This window comes from Pseudorca crassidens, chromosome 7 (assembly GCF_039906515.1).
Source record: "Pseudorca crassidens isolate mPseCra1 chromosome 7, mPseCra1.hap1, whole genome shotgun sequence".
NCBI classification, from domain to species: Eukaryota; Metazoa; Chordata; class Mammalia; order Artiodactyla; family Delphinidae; genus Pseudorca; species Pseudorca crassidens.
In genome coordinates, this window is record NC_090302.1 from 54,444,773 (window position 1) to 54,459,225 (window position 14,453).

General features: G+C 38.5%; 1 protein-coding gene across 10 annotated transcripts in view; it reads right to left on the reverse strand.

The window, feature by feature from the left end:
• Positions 1–14,453, reverse strand: part of GLIS3 (GLIS family zinc finger 3) — a 506,390-nt gene that overhangs the window by 104,763 nt on the left and 387,174 nt on the right. For all 10 annotated transcript variants that reach the window (XM_067744278.1, XM_067744276.1, XM_067744283.1 and 7 more), the window contains one exon: positions 2,444–2,605. In XM_067744278.1, coding sequence (XP_067600379.1) covers positions 2,444–2,605 — 162 coding nt within the window. The remainder of the gene's footprint in view (positions 1–2,443; positions 2,606–14,453) is intronic.

Genomic DNA, 14,453 nt, shown 5'->3' on the forward strand with positions numbered 1-14,453 from the left:
GTCCTTCCCTGGTGTTATGGGGGCAATTAGCCAACATCTTTATTGGCAGTCATGCTGTGACCACATAAGCTCATGTTTTGAGCATTAGAGATGTTGCATGTAAAAATATTTGGGAATATTAACGTGTTATATAAATCGATGCCATAATTATCACAATAGTCACCATTACTTGGGTTAGAAAGATAAGAAATGGGTAATGTCATTTTGTATTTGATTTTGAGATGTCACTCTCTCCTCTGCTATCAGCCACCTGGGATCAGTATGCCAAAAGAGCAACATCAGGGGATGGTCTAAGTGCTACTGATATGCTGGTCATTTTAACTCAGATTACCTGAGCTTTAAATGGCATGTTACACTTCATCAAACTATATTCTTCATTATTTTCCATTTGTACTATAAAACTATTTCCCCTGTTGAGACATTAAGATGCTAATAGAGAAATGAATTAATAACACTTTTCAGGGTTAGAATTATGAACTCAGTAATTTTTATGGGGAAATCATTTTCCTATAAGTAAAGAATCCATTTAATTGAAGAAATACTTTATCCAAAATTCTGACAGCATTAGTGTAAGGAGTACTTAATGAAAGGGAATGGGGACCTAAATTTAAATAATAAATTCTACAAGCAACTACAGTTTCCTTCTTTAAATAAACGTTTAATTTCTTAAAATTGTAAAAGATTTTAAAAGCACTTACCAATTTGTTAAATGCAATAAAAATTTAAACAGAAGGTAGTTTGGACTTCAAAGGAAAAATGATGGTTTTAAAAGATTTAATAGAGAAATAATTAAAAAAATAAAAACAGCTAAGTTTTAAAAGCTACTGCATTGAACTTAATCATGAAATTATTATCTTAGGTAGCTTTCCTCAAAAGTTTTTAAAAGGGATATATATTTTTTAATTCAAAATGATTTTAGAAAATGCTCTTAGTTTGATTAGCTAAAATTAGCTCCAAGCAAAGGGTATTGTAGAGCCATAACACTTAGCCTTACAATAGTTCTTTCAAACTATAGATAACTAGCTAGAGAAGAAGCAATTTCTCAAGACAATCTTGTCTCATGAATGTTCATTCTTCCATGATAAAGTTTAATGACAAATTGGAAAATTTATTAGATTCTACCAAGACCATTTTAGACATGCAAAATCGGGCATTTTAACATAATTCATTCTTTTTTTTCCTTCTTCTACCTTTAAAAAATACTGCTATTCACCAAATTTATTCACTTAATATTCCATTCTTTTGGTCCTAAAATCACTGAATTCAATTCAGCTATAGCAGAAAGGGTCCATCTTACACCCATATTACTCTAATTATATGTCAGATACTTACTAGGCAAACCATCCCATTTATATATATATCAGGAGGTAATTCTGTTTAGAAAGGTTATGTGACATATAGCTAAAATGACTTCTATTAATATGACTAATAGAGACTAATATAAAATTTAATAAATATGTCAGCTATAACATCAGAAGAATCTTAAATATGTATGAGAAGGTGTGTAGAAATAACAGTATCTTTTAAAAATTCAAATTCTGGTGTAGTTTAATAATAGACATCAGAATGTTAACACTGAAAAAGTACTGTCATGAATACATTACTTGCAAGAACGTGAGATAAGAGATCTGTGATGTGTATAATACATTTATCCTGATGGCTTTGTTAAGTGAACTAAAATTACATATAATCTACCTGGCCTCATGTAAAGAAAATGGCATCAAAACCTGAGAAATGCAAAGGAAGACAATCAACATAATTTAGAAAATAAAAGACAGAGTCAAGGAAAGGGCATTAGCAAATGAACAAAATGTTTCAGCACTAAGAGAGTTAAGGTTTATGTCAATGGATATGTGGCTGTTAACACATAGGAAGCGTGATGAAACTGAACCCTTGGGAGAGATTTGCTGATTCTTTTTAGATCACTTGAAGGTGAAAATACCAGGTGGTTTCTAAAGCAAAAGGCTAGATTCACTTTCAAAAATCATGCCAGTCTCAAAGTTCTTATGTCAAGAAGAAAAGAACCAGGGTAAGAAAAAAAGTGCTTCCTATTTCTAACAATAGCGTATCTTATCTATCTTAGTATATCTTGATATCTGAACACTTACTTCAATGTCCAATCTCTAGGAGTCATTCTCTGTACTAAAATCTACTATATGACAGCCCCTAAAGTGCCTTTGCTTTGTATACAGAGGTAACCAAGGAACCCCCTTTGTCCCAGGCAGCTGTAATATTTAGGATAACTTGTGACTACAGAAAAATGGAAAAGAAAGAACCAAACAGGGCCCCTTCTGGCTCTTTACCAGGTTTCACTGCTGCCCTTGGCACTCTCCCTATAACCTGCAGGTCATAAAGCAAACACCTTCACCGTCCCACTGTCAAACGGGCACTTCCGCACACCGGGGCTTGGGGCTGGAAGCTGGAAAGCTTCTGCCGTTCTTACAGTGTCCAGATGTGTCCTCTGGTGCTTGGCGCGGTCACTGGAGTTACTGAACGCCTTCTGACAGCCCGGATGCTGGCACAAATACGGCTTCTCGCCTGTGTGGCTCCGCAAATGAATCTTGAGATTTTCGAGCCTGGAGAAGGCCTTCTTGCAACCTTCAAACTGCAAAAAAGAAAACAATTTTTGGTTGTTGAGAAGGACCTTGAATGTTTGGGGTTGGGGGACAGGAAAAATAAATGTCCTTAGTTTGTATTTAGCCTAAAACAAAAAATAAAATGAAATCCAAACAGTAACAATATTACTTCTAAAAAGATCCGTATGTTTATGTGAACTGCATTTTTCCACTGAATATACATGCCACTTTCCATACCAGATTTGGGTCCCAAACTGATTTCTGTGATTACTTATGTCAGAGAAAATTTGCTGTGAGCCATCTGGCTCAGTTAATAAAAATACACTAATGCGTGCCTTAAAGGTTTGTTAAAAAATTAACACACTTTTCCATCTCCAAATTGGTCCAAATTGAAAGAATCAGGAAGGAAGAAACTTTTTACAACTAATAAACTAACAAAAAAAGAGTGATGTATGAGAAAAAAAGTAAATGGAATATCCAAGAGTGAGAGATGAAAAGGACATGTGTCTGCTGAATCATTAAGATCATAAACTTTCTTAACTCTATCTTAAGTGGTTTTCAACTCCCAAGAGTGACCCTGTTAATATACAGGGTGATGCCAAGCCTAATGAGATAAAGTTTTTAACATGCTTTTAAAAAGGAACTGGAAGACAATTCATTTACTGCTAAATCATATTCCAAATAAAGTTATAGTTTTATTTACTTCTATTTTTTAAAGGAATTTTGTTACCTGGTTCTTAAAGAGAAGAGCTTAAAATAAAAAGTTGAAGATCTCAAGAAATGCTTCATTGGTTTGTCAATAATATTTGTTTATGGTAATATTTACTTACTGTCTTCTGTGGGCAAAATATCAGCTACTATTAGAGGGTCAAAGTGATTTCAATCCTTGAAGTGACTATCTAATAGAAAATGTGTTAGAGAAAGCCTATACATGAAGCATAAATGTGAGATGGGCCTTTATCCTTTAACTTTCTCTTTGATGCTAAGCCCCAGAATATTATGTCCTTTTGACAATTTTAATGCCATTAGAGTTCCCAATGCAAGGAAAACTGCAATTAAAAAACTATCAGGGACTTCCCTGGTGGTCCAGTGGTTAAGCCTCTGTGCTTCCAATGCAGCGGGTGCGGGTTTGATCCCTGGTCGGGGAACCAAGATCCCACATGCTGCGGAGCATGGCCCAAAGAAGAAAGACCCCAAACTATCAGAACAAAACATAGTATGTTTACTGCAATTAAGAAACCTCACTCCTTAGAGAGGAATGTGGGGCTGGTGGGGAGAACAGAAGTAAAGAAGGGTAAATTGAAGATGGTTTTCATTAAAAATTAGCAGGTATAACTTAAGCTTACTACAAGAAATGCTATAAAATTCCTTGGTTCTCTTACTTATTATAACAGATGAGTACATTGTCCATGAAGGGATGACCCAGAGCTGGCCAGGTTTTGGTTATTTGAATTTTCACCTTTAAGTAAAGGATGAACTAAGGAGGAAGAATAATCGAACGTGTCACAACTCCATCTATTTAAGTTGTCCAGATTTTGCATGCTGGAGTATTTTAAGAAATTTATGAAAGTTGCACTTATTTTTGATTGAGAGTTATACATGTTTCACAGACATATGTTGGTTTATTTCAATTTTGATATTTTGCTTAAAATAATTTTGGTGTTTTCCTGATTTCTATTTCACATAAAAATAAATTTAGCCCGAACAGAAGATGATTGCTGACGAAGAGTGAAAGGCATATAATGTTATATCGCTAGAGGGAGAGGGGAATTAAGTGGTTTATTTCTTTAGGTTTTCAAATGGGTCTCAAATCTGAGAATAAAGGGACTCAAAGATAACCCCCAATTCATGGCTAAGAGGCCTCTGCCAACCAAACCTCTGTTTTTAAGGTTCACTCTGAATGATAACTCAGTGCAAACTTCTGGAACTCAGTTCATTTGTCTTAGAATCACCTGGTAGACCACACTTAGGTCTAAAATGAGCTTGTGGTTTTGGACGCATCAAGCCTGTAGCCTAGTTCCTAGCAAGGCTGTTTTGTAGGGTGGGCACCATTCTGGGGCCAGCTCCAGGGGTGCATACCCAGACCTGAGTAGGCCCCAACACCCACTCCCTTCTATAGTCACCCTAGCTCTTGGTCAGAGAGAAGGCTGCATTGTCTCAGCACCAACATGGGAGTGGAGAACCACTTTAGAATATATTAATGAGGTTTCTGTGAGCACCAGACAGATAAAACCCCTGGATCTACCACAGAGTGATTAGAGGGGATCCCAAACATGTCCTAGAACTAATTCCAACTGCCCACTTCATCAGATGTAAACTGAATGTAGATTAGCATTTCTAAGGTCTCTCCAGTTAAATGTCCATGTAAATGTCCAGTTGAACTCAGTTAATTGCTAGTGTTATTGTTAACAGAAGTAATGATCAAAGACCAAAGAGCTTGCTACATTCCAAGCAAATCAGTGAAATGTAAACTATAGCTCAGAACATCCTGACCATTTTTTAAAAATAGCAAAGATGGGCTTCCCTGGTGGCGCAGTGGTTGAGAGTCCGCCTGCCAATGCAGGGGACACGGGTTCGTGCCCCGGTCCGGGAAGATCCCACATGCCGCAGAGCAGCTGGGCCCGTGAGCCATGGCCGCTGAGCCTGCGCGTCCGGAGCCTGTGCTCTGCTACGGGAGAGGCCGCAACAGTGAGAGGCCCGCATACCACAAAAAATAAATAAATAAAAATAAAAATAGCAAAGATGGAGGAAAATATGAGCACCCAGACTGAAAATGACAACAAAAAGATTATCAGTAAAATCATGAAAATCCAAATGATCTCAGATGTTTCCTCTGTAACAAGAAAGGCCAGAAGACAAAAGTATTTGTAGTACTTGTACTAGCATTATACAATTTTCAGGAGAAAAGATTAAGAGTGAAGGGATTTGACCACACTGAGTTGTATGAATAAAGGCAAGAACAAGGCAACCCCATGCATTCAGGGGCTCATAATAAACATCAACCACTCACTCTTGTTGAAGAAATTCACTGGGAAGAAACCATGAACGCCAAACCAATAAAATCCAGCATGGAAGAACTGACAAATGGCTCCATGGGGGTGCACCTAACACCCAACCCGTCACAGGAGTATGCAGAGACTCACACCTGATTGAACGTGCGTGCCACACTAACAATTCTGCAAGAAGAGAAATTAGGTGCTGTTCATTTCTCTAAAGGTGTCTGGATGAAACTTGAAAGCAAATGATTTCATAATGAATCATTATCATTCATTATGGGAATAAACCTGTAATTCAACAGAAGAATTTCCTCTCCCTCAGGCAATTTTACCCCAAGATTTATAAGTTCAATTAAATGCCAATGCATTAAAAATAAACTAACATTTAGGTAGAACTACACAAGAGTGTTACAAAATACAGCTAAACTGGATGTTTTGGGTGTTTGAGTAAATGGATGCTTTGTTTTCTACTTATATTTCTTCATGTTTTCAAAATCTTTCAAAATGAGTCTCACCTTGTAAAGGAACATCTAAACATAAAGGTAAGCCAGAATCATAGAAGGAGAGTTTCCTTGAATTTGACCACATACTTTCTCATCAAGATTCCTGAAGTGCAAAGTCTATCCTGAGATCTAAGGTCCAAATTGTCACCTGACTGCTTGTGTCATTGCCACGAACCAACCTCTACACAAAAATTGACCAATATCTTAATCCCTGGTCATCCCCTTCCTGGACTGCCTGTAGAGCCAGGAACCTAAGGCCCAGTGACACACAGCTGGGTCATCAGGCCTGAAGTTGCCCGTGGTTCAAACACAAGCCATATATAGGAAGACGAGAGAAAAACAACAAATAAACAAACTCTCAGAATCCAAGGGGGTAGCAGAAGGAGGAAAAGTGGAACAAAAAAAGAGACAAATGCAGAATGGTAATACGGGAGGGAGTGGTGGTGGGAAATGGGTCTGGTACCCATTAGTCATTTTATCTAAATAGCATTCGTTTTTTTTCCCCTGACCAATACTGAGTAAGCCCTATGAGCATGGCACTATGTGTTAAGCAATGAGAGGAACAAGATGAACTCAAATTTTACTCATGGGACGATGGAAGCAAGATCAATGCATATGGCTGGACAGGTCACACAATGGTGAACCTTGAGCAGTGACTCTCAAAGACACGGTGTGCGGACCAGCAGCATTGGCATACCCTTGGGAACTTGTCAGAAACACAAATTCTCTGGCCCAACCCCAGACTTACAGAACAGAAACCTGGGGGTGCGGGCCCAGACATCTGAGTGTTAAGGGGCCCTCCAGGAGATTCGGATGCTACGGTGTGAGTTTGGAATGCCATTCATTTTGTAATCACTGTTGATGTTCTTAAGAAAATCTCCTGACAGAAGTAAAGTGTCTTGCAGAATTCACTCATTTCTAATTGGGACAAGAGTCATATGGGCTTGCAGCAGCCCTGGACTGAAAGGAAACATCTCCATCCCAGGATAAAGCAGGGTTATCTCCATTTGCACTGCAAATGAGACAAAATTCCAGAATGCCAATGTCATACTAGAGATTCTTTAAACTCCTGATTATTTAATCTGTTGCCAAGCAGATGTCTAGTTCTGAAACAGGTATGCCTAACAGTTCCCTCAGTGGCCTCCTGACCAACAAAACATCCCATGTTTCTAGCGCCTACTACATTTCACCGTTGAGAAAAACCACTGACAGGGAGTCATCATTTTCCAATCGCACATTTCAGTGGCTTTACAGACACATGTAAGAACAATGCATGAAACTGTAAGCAACAGAATTTTAAATCTCATGGGGTTTTGAAAATACTGCATTGTATGAAGCCTCACTCTGAGAAAAATCTCTTTAACTCTGAGGCTGTTTTCAAGTAACAAACCTTAATTAAAAAGTGTAAGTTACCTCAAATCCAGAGACCCTTAGCTTGCACCACTTTGTTAATTTAGGAGATTATTTCATATTTAAAGGATCACAACTGGTCTGTAATCACCATCTCTCTCTCTCTATATATATAGGCTTGATTACAGATTGTTGACATTAAGTGGCATTAAGATGACCTTTGAAATATTACTTTCCCTTTCTATTAGAGGCTTTTGTGTAAGGTTTTGAAAAGGAAAGACTCATTAGACACCATTAAAATAGGATTTATTCCATATGTGTAACCAGTAATCAAGTAGAACATTACTCCCTCCCCTAATCAGCAATTTAGAGTGTTGAGAAGCACAAGTTCATATTCAAAGCAGTAATAACAGCAAACCTTTCCCAATCAGGTTTCTACACCATCACCAGTGTCAACAAAACCAAAACAGAAAGGAGTCTATGATGCTGGACACGCGTTTTAAAAATATACATTTGATTTCAATTAAGCCTCAGTGTTTACGACCCTTGGAAGAATAAGTTTTACAATTTCATCAGTCAAGACCAATTAATCCCATTAGTGACAGCTGATACTGCGTCATGCTGTGCAGCGCTGGGGACTGACTGATGAATTATATGCTAGTTTACAACTTCCAGGTACAGCCCAAAGACAACAGAGATGAAAGGCTTTGGTGGAAAGGTCAGCAAATATTTATAACACTGTGGATATAGTCAAGATGACTTCCACAGTAAGCCCAAGAGTTCAAGTCCACTTGAATCATGGCCATACCTGCAAAAGGTATAAATGAAAGATGGCTTCTTCTGTGACTCAGAAAGAGGGGGCCAAAGGCACGGCTGAGGGTCCAGAGCCACTCCACACATCTGAGAAGAGGCGAGAAATCTGACTCATGTGTTCAGCTGAGATTTATAAGTTTCCTTCCAGGACAGTGCTTCCCATCTTTATGTGCTCATAAGTCACTTGGGCATCTTATTAAAATACAGATTGTGATTCAGTAGGTGTGGAGTAGGGCCTGAGATTCTGCAGTTCTAACCATCTCCTAGGTCATACTTCTAAATGTTGAATGTTCAAAGATTCCAGTTTGAGAAGTAAGGTTCTAGGGATCATGAAACCACCCTCAGGTTGAAAATGTACAGTTTGGTGGGATTTAAAGAAAAAAAAAAGAGATAAAATTAAAAAAGAACTAGAGCAAGAATAAAAAAGTAAAGGGCTTACTTTTGATGAACCAAACTATTGCTGCTTTCTCCTGAAAAGTACAGAAGAGTAAAGTCTAATTGTTAAACTTAGGTTGGGAAGAGAACAGAAAGTGTTGTCTGGGGGAAGAAAAGAAAGAAGAAGAAAAGTCAGGGGGAAAAAAGGACAAGAAATCAAAACAGAAAGACTGCAGAAGCACATTGGGACAATCTGATCTTGTTTCTCCTTCAGTCTCATTCGCATTTGGACATACGGCTTGCCTCGTGCCACCCTGTGGTTTCTGTTCCCAGTGCATTCTTATTAGGACTGGATGCTCCAGCAAATCTTACATATATCTGTACATCAGTTTGTATAAAGTGTTACATAAAGGGAGAAAAAGAAAATAATTCAAATGTTTTGAGGCTTTTAAAAAGTATCTAGGGCTTCCCTGGTGGCGCAGTGGTTGAGAGTCCGCCTGCCGATGCAGGGGACATGGGTTCGTGTCCCGGTCCGGGAAGATCCCACATGCCGCGGAGCAGCTGGGACCGTGAGCCATGGCCGCTGAGCCTGTGCGTCCGGAGCCTGTGCTCCGCAACGGGAGAGGCCACAACAGTGAGAGGGCCGCGTACAGCAAACAAACAAACAAAAAGTATCTAGTTCATGAATTTATTAAACTGAATAATATGGAGTTCCTTCCTCTCCATGCTTCATTCAGACTATTAATTCTGTAACGAGGATGGAGAAGATGTCTCTGCAGGTTCTCACTTTGTGATTTTACTCATGTTTTCAGTCTAATCACCTTCTCATCCATAACGGAAGAAGGTACCCACAGAAAACGAGTTTCTATGTTTCCTTTTGGTTGTTAAAGGTAATAACTGATTTTAAAATATTTCAAAGTTCTACCAAGAGAAGCAGCGGCCTCACTGGAAAATTATTTAAAATTGTGGTAGGGTAACCCTGGTTAATTTGATATTTCTCTTTACTTCAAGGAAATCAGTGCACTCCCAAGTGATTTTCCAAAGATTCCAAATACCTAAATAGATTTGCACTTGCATTTCCTAGGACAGCCTTCAAAGTTTCCCGGTCCCTTGGCTTGGCTGGGGCAGCCAGAGTGGGGAAGAGACTGACACTTTGGCCTCAATGAGTCAACCGCTTCAGTGCATGCCCCTCATCTGGCATTCTGAAATGGCCTACTATACTCATTTATCCGGATTTTCTGGAACTATTAAAGTTTTGTAGAATTAATATAAAAACCTTTCTGTAATGTTTTCCTAAACTGTAATAAAGAGATCCCAGTTACTATGTTTCTCCTTCTTATACTAGTGTACAAAATGAATCTATTAACTAGCTCATAAATGCAACTTCCTGGCATGTTGTGCTTCTTGTTTTTGATTAAGAAATCTGTATAAAACAAAGGTTACCTAAATGGGCAGTGTGTATGTGTTTCTTATTGGTTTAAGGCAATTTGTTGTTTTTTAACATTTTGGGTCATGGGCAGCAGCTGATCTTTAAAAGGACACTCTACATGAGGTGGCAAAATAAATAAGGGTGTAACATGAAAACTGAAAATGGAAAAAATGTTTTGGAGAAGCTACATGACAATGTAGAGAGAAATATGTTATTTTTGTGCCAACATTTGAACCATATTAAATTTTTATGGAAATTATCAAGTGTCTGGTTTATAAAAATTGAAAGGAGCTGGGGATAAATGGAACCTCATCATGGGCATTATATTCACAACTGGAAAAAGAATACTCCACAGTGCAACACTGATATTTAAAACATATCATATGGCTGTCTCCGGTTATTCAACAAATATAAAGTATCATCTATTATTCATGTTGTGTCAATACAATGCCAGAAAACTACAATGTCAAGCAAATAATTATTCCGTGAGTGGGTAAATAATGGAAAACTGGTTGTTTGGGGGTTGTTTAAACATAACAATAAGTTGCCTGAATTTTGTTGTTGTTTATTAGCATTGATTTCATGCAGTCTGCAAATATATATCCACTAGAGCATGAATCCTTCAGAGGTTCACAATCAGACCTCAATAAATGCACTTTGATTACATGCCAGTAGAGCAAATATATTTAAGGCTACGTCGTTGGCCCTGAATAAATATACCTAAAAGAAATCAAACTATTTAATTTTCTGTGTATCTGTGTTTCTGGCCACCACATAGTCATATACAATTCCATATACATGGATCTACAAAAGCACAGTACTTCTATTAAGTATATATAAAGCCTACATACAAAAGCAACTGTCATGTATTTTGCTACTCTATATTAAAGAAAACAATTTTTCCAATTTTTTAAGTATCAGTCTATATACCAATGGACCAGGGAATACTGAGTTTCTTGTACATTCAGCACTTTATAGGCTGTGTGGATGATACAAAAGAACCACCAGGCTCCATCCTACCTTTTCTGCATTCACAGTACATTCCAGGAGATAGACATATACTCAGAACAAATTCTGAATCTGACCCAGCCTACTCCAACACCCTCAGATTATTTTCTATATACTAAAGGTGAGGAAAACAGAGATATTGGAGGAATCATCTTTTGGATTTTAGGCATTATTTTTTGCATTTTAGAAAAATGGCAGAAACATTCTCTAAAACTCTAGTTTCTCTTAAAGGTCTCTCAAATTTCAGAAGACAGATAGGGATAGATGAAGTAAAAGAGAACTAAGTAAGCAAAAGCAAAGGAGAAGTAGAAAAACAGAAACAGAGAAGGAGAGAGAGAGGCTACGGGTCAAAGAAGGTCTTGGCATGTATGCGGTCAGGCCTGTCCCCTCCCCTCTCTCCTCCCACCCTTCCCACTGGACTCCAGGCCAGTCCAGCTGCGGTTCCCTAATTAAGCAGCATGCTCTGCTTTGCCTCTGCCTCCGCTTGTGCTACTCCCTGTGCCTGGTGACATCCTACTGAACCTTTAGCTTGGTGTCACCTCCTCTGTGATGCCTTCCTTTATGCTTTCACCAAGGCACAATGGACCACTCCCTACACACACACACCAAGCCTTGCCCACTGCCTTGGTAATGCCTGGAGATACACTAATTGGATTGTTTGTCTCCCCCAGTAGGCTGTGAGCTTTATGAGGATAAGGGACTGAGTCTTATTAATCTTTTTATGGCCAGCACTGGGTACAGTGCTTGGCATATGCTCAAAGTGACCACAGATTATTTGCTAAATAAATGCTAAATGAAATGGAGAGAATGAACTCTTTGTATAAAAAGCATATTGATTTCCTAGACTTCCTTGTGTAGTAAGCTCATTAAGGCCTTTTAATTAGGTAGGGCCAGTTACCATTCTTGATGACATCAAATGGTCAACATTGCAAAAGCTGTAAAATGCTTTATGGGTTTTGCTCTATTTTAATGTTCTATAGAATTACTGTAAAACATATAATTATTTTAATATCTAATCACATGGGGAAACAATACTAATAACAACATATGGCTGTATTTTTTTGTAGATGCAATGCATTAACTTCTTTACTGATGTTCTGAGAAATCTGTAGCAATACTGGTGAAGGGAGTGAGTGGTCTTCCTACCACACCAACTTGAGCTAAACATACACAGACCCATTGGGAACATGTTATTACCAGTAATTCAAGGCACATAACTGTGTGCCTTCTTCATTCATAAAGGAAAAGAAACTGTTGTAAATTGCCCTAAGCTGAGCTAATATGCTCTCAAATATGCCAGGAAAGAGCCTCGTGCAAAGAAAAAAGATCTTTGGGACCTTGCCCTGAACTGCCTGAGTCAAATATCTCCAAAGAGCAGGTCAATCAATTTCCCATGCCATGCCTCTGCTCACCATCCTATAGCCAGCCTCTCTGAATGGGAGGCAGCCATTACAGCCCCATATAATCCCAGGTTATAACCATGCCTAAACCCAGAGCTTTCTGTATTCAGAGTGCAAGGGGCTGTCGCAAGGCCTTGGCTCTGCCTTTCCTGTTGGCAGTGGACTGGCTCCCCTGTAATTGTCTTTGACTGCAAAGAGGAGAAATGCCACTGCTTGCCTTCAGTTTTATTAAGAATTGGCATGCTTGGTTTAACAGAGCTAAGCAATATATTTATTTACTATGGTGTTTCCCAAAATGATTGCTGAATTCTGTCATCTCTTGACTGAGAAACTGTTTGTGGGTTGCAACAGAATGTATGCTAACATACATACAGCAACACAAACTTCCAAGACAAACTGTTTAAGTCAATTTGCTATCATACAGGCACACAGGTGCAAATATGTGCATATGTACTTGTGGGTACAGCCATGGGCACACACTAACACTTGCACACATATCCCACACAGATTCTGTAATAAATGTGTATATTTAAGATCTGTGTGCAGGGGTATAGAGGCAAGCATGAATTTGCCAAGAGAGAAAAGGAAATTCACACACGAAGAGAATAATTTACCATAAATTGGCCCACACTGAATTTACTCCAAAAAACAGAGTGCAAGATGCCAAATTTTTAATGGCTCTTACTTTTCCAGATCTGGCCCTGACAAGCTTTGGAAGAGATGCAAGTGGGCAGGAAAGATGGGATTAAAAAATTATATCTTAAGCCTTTTCACTTTCAAATGTAAAATTTCCACCACTGTGACAGGAGGAAAGAGCGTGGCAGGGATATTTTCCTGACACCATGCTTTTCTCAACAAAAAGCCGTCGATTTTCATTATGCATTGCTTAAATATAAGTTCTGTACTTGCTAAAAGTCATCTGTGTCTGGCTGCTTAAAAAAGAAGCAGATATGAAAATAATGGAACTAAAACCTTGCATTAGCCCTGGCAGCCATTACAAAGGTGTGAGCGCAGAGGGATGCAGCTTCACAGTCCGAGAACTGACAATCCTTTGTGACAACCCACAAGATTTGTCAAGGCCACTCACTCACTTGCTTCCAAAGTGCATCATCTCCAATATTCTTTCTTTCACAGCTGAGCTTTTCTGCATGGCTTTCCCATCACATGCCTGACTGGCAAGTAGCAGGTGCTCAGAAAATCTCCCAATCCTTCTACTTGCTCTTCTTCCTGGTTCTGATTTTAAACTACCTATCCCATCTCTGAGCCCTTCTCCTTTTTGTTTTGTTGAGAAAATCACCTTCCTATATATATGCCCATGGTTCACCCATGGGCAAGAAACTATCATCAAATTCATTAACCCCTTCCAAGTGTGACCTTTTAGGTATTGAGACCCACAGAGTATTCAATCACTGTATGCATGCACTGAGTCTGATCCCCACAATTCTTAAGCAAATACCTTGGCTAAGAATTGTAATCTCAATCCCCTTGACTATTCTACTTAATGCAACTTCAACCCTCCCCTCCCTGGCCCTGAACATGACTCCATTTATCACAAGAATAATAGGGCTACATAAAATATTACCTAAAATTGTCAAGTTTGTGGTATACGTGGATCATCTCAGATGTTTCAATTTGATGAATTTAAAATACAATTGTTTCTTATTCTCCAAAGAAGTAAAAAAATGAGTAAAAGATATTGTTTCTAAGATATGTTTCTTGCTTTATGTCCTTAGCCGTCTTACAGAGCCAACAATCCTGACGTGAAAATACTTAGCACAGAGTAAATTCCCAATAAAAGTTAACCATTATTACCATCACCTTTCATGTATTCAAATTATCTAGTATTATTATCCCCATTTTACAAGTGAAGAAAATCGAGGCCTAGAGAAGTCAGGTGATTTGCCACAGACATAGAGCTAGTGTCAGGTGGATAACCAGAATCATGGCCTTCTGGCTCAATTATTTAACCATTTCCTCTATACAACGCCAAGGTAATGTTATTT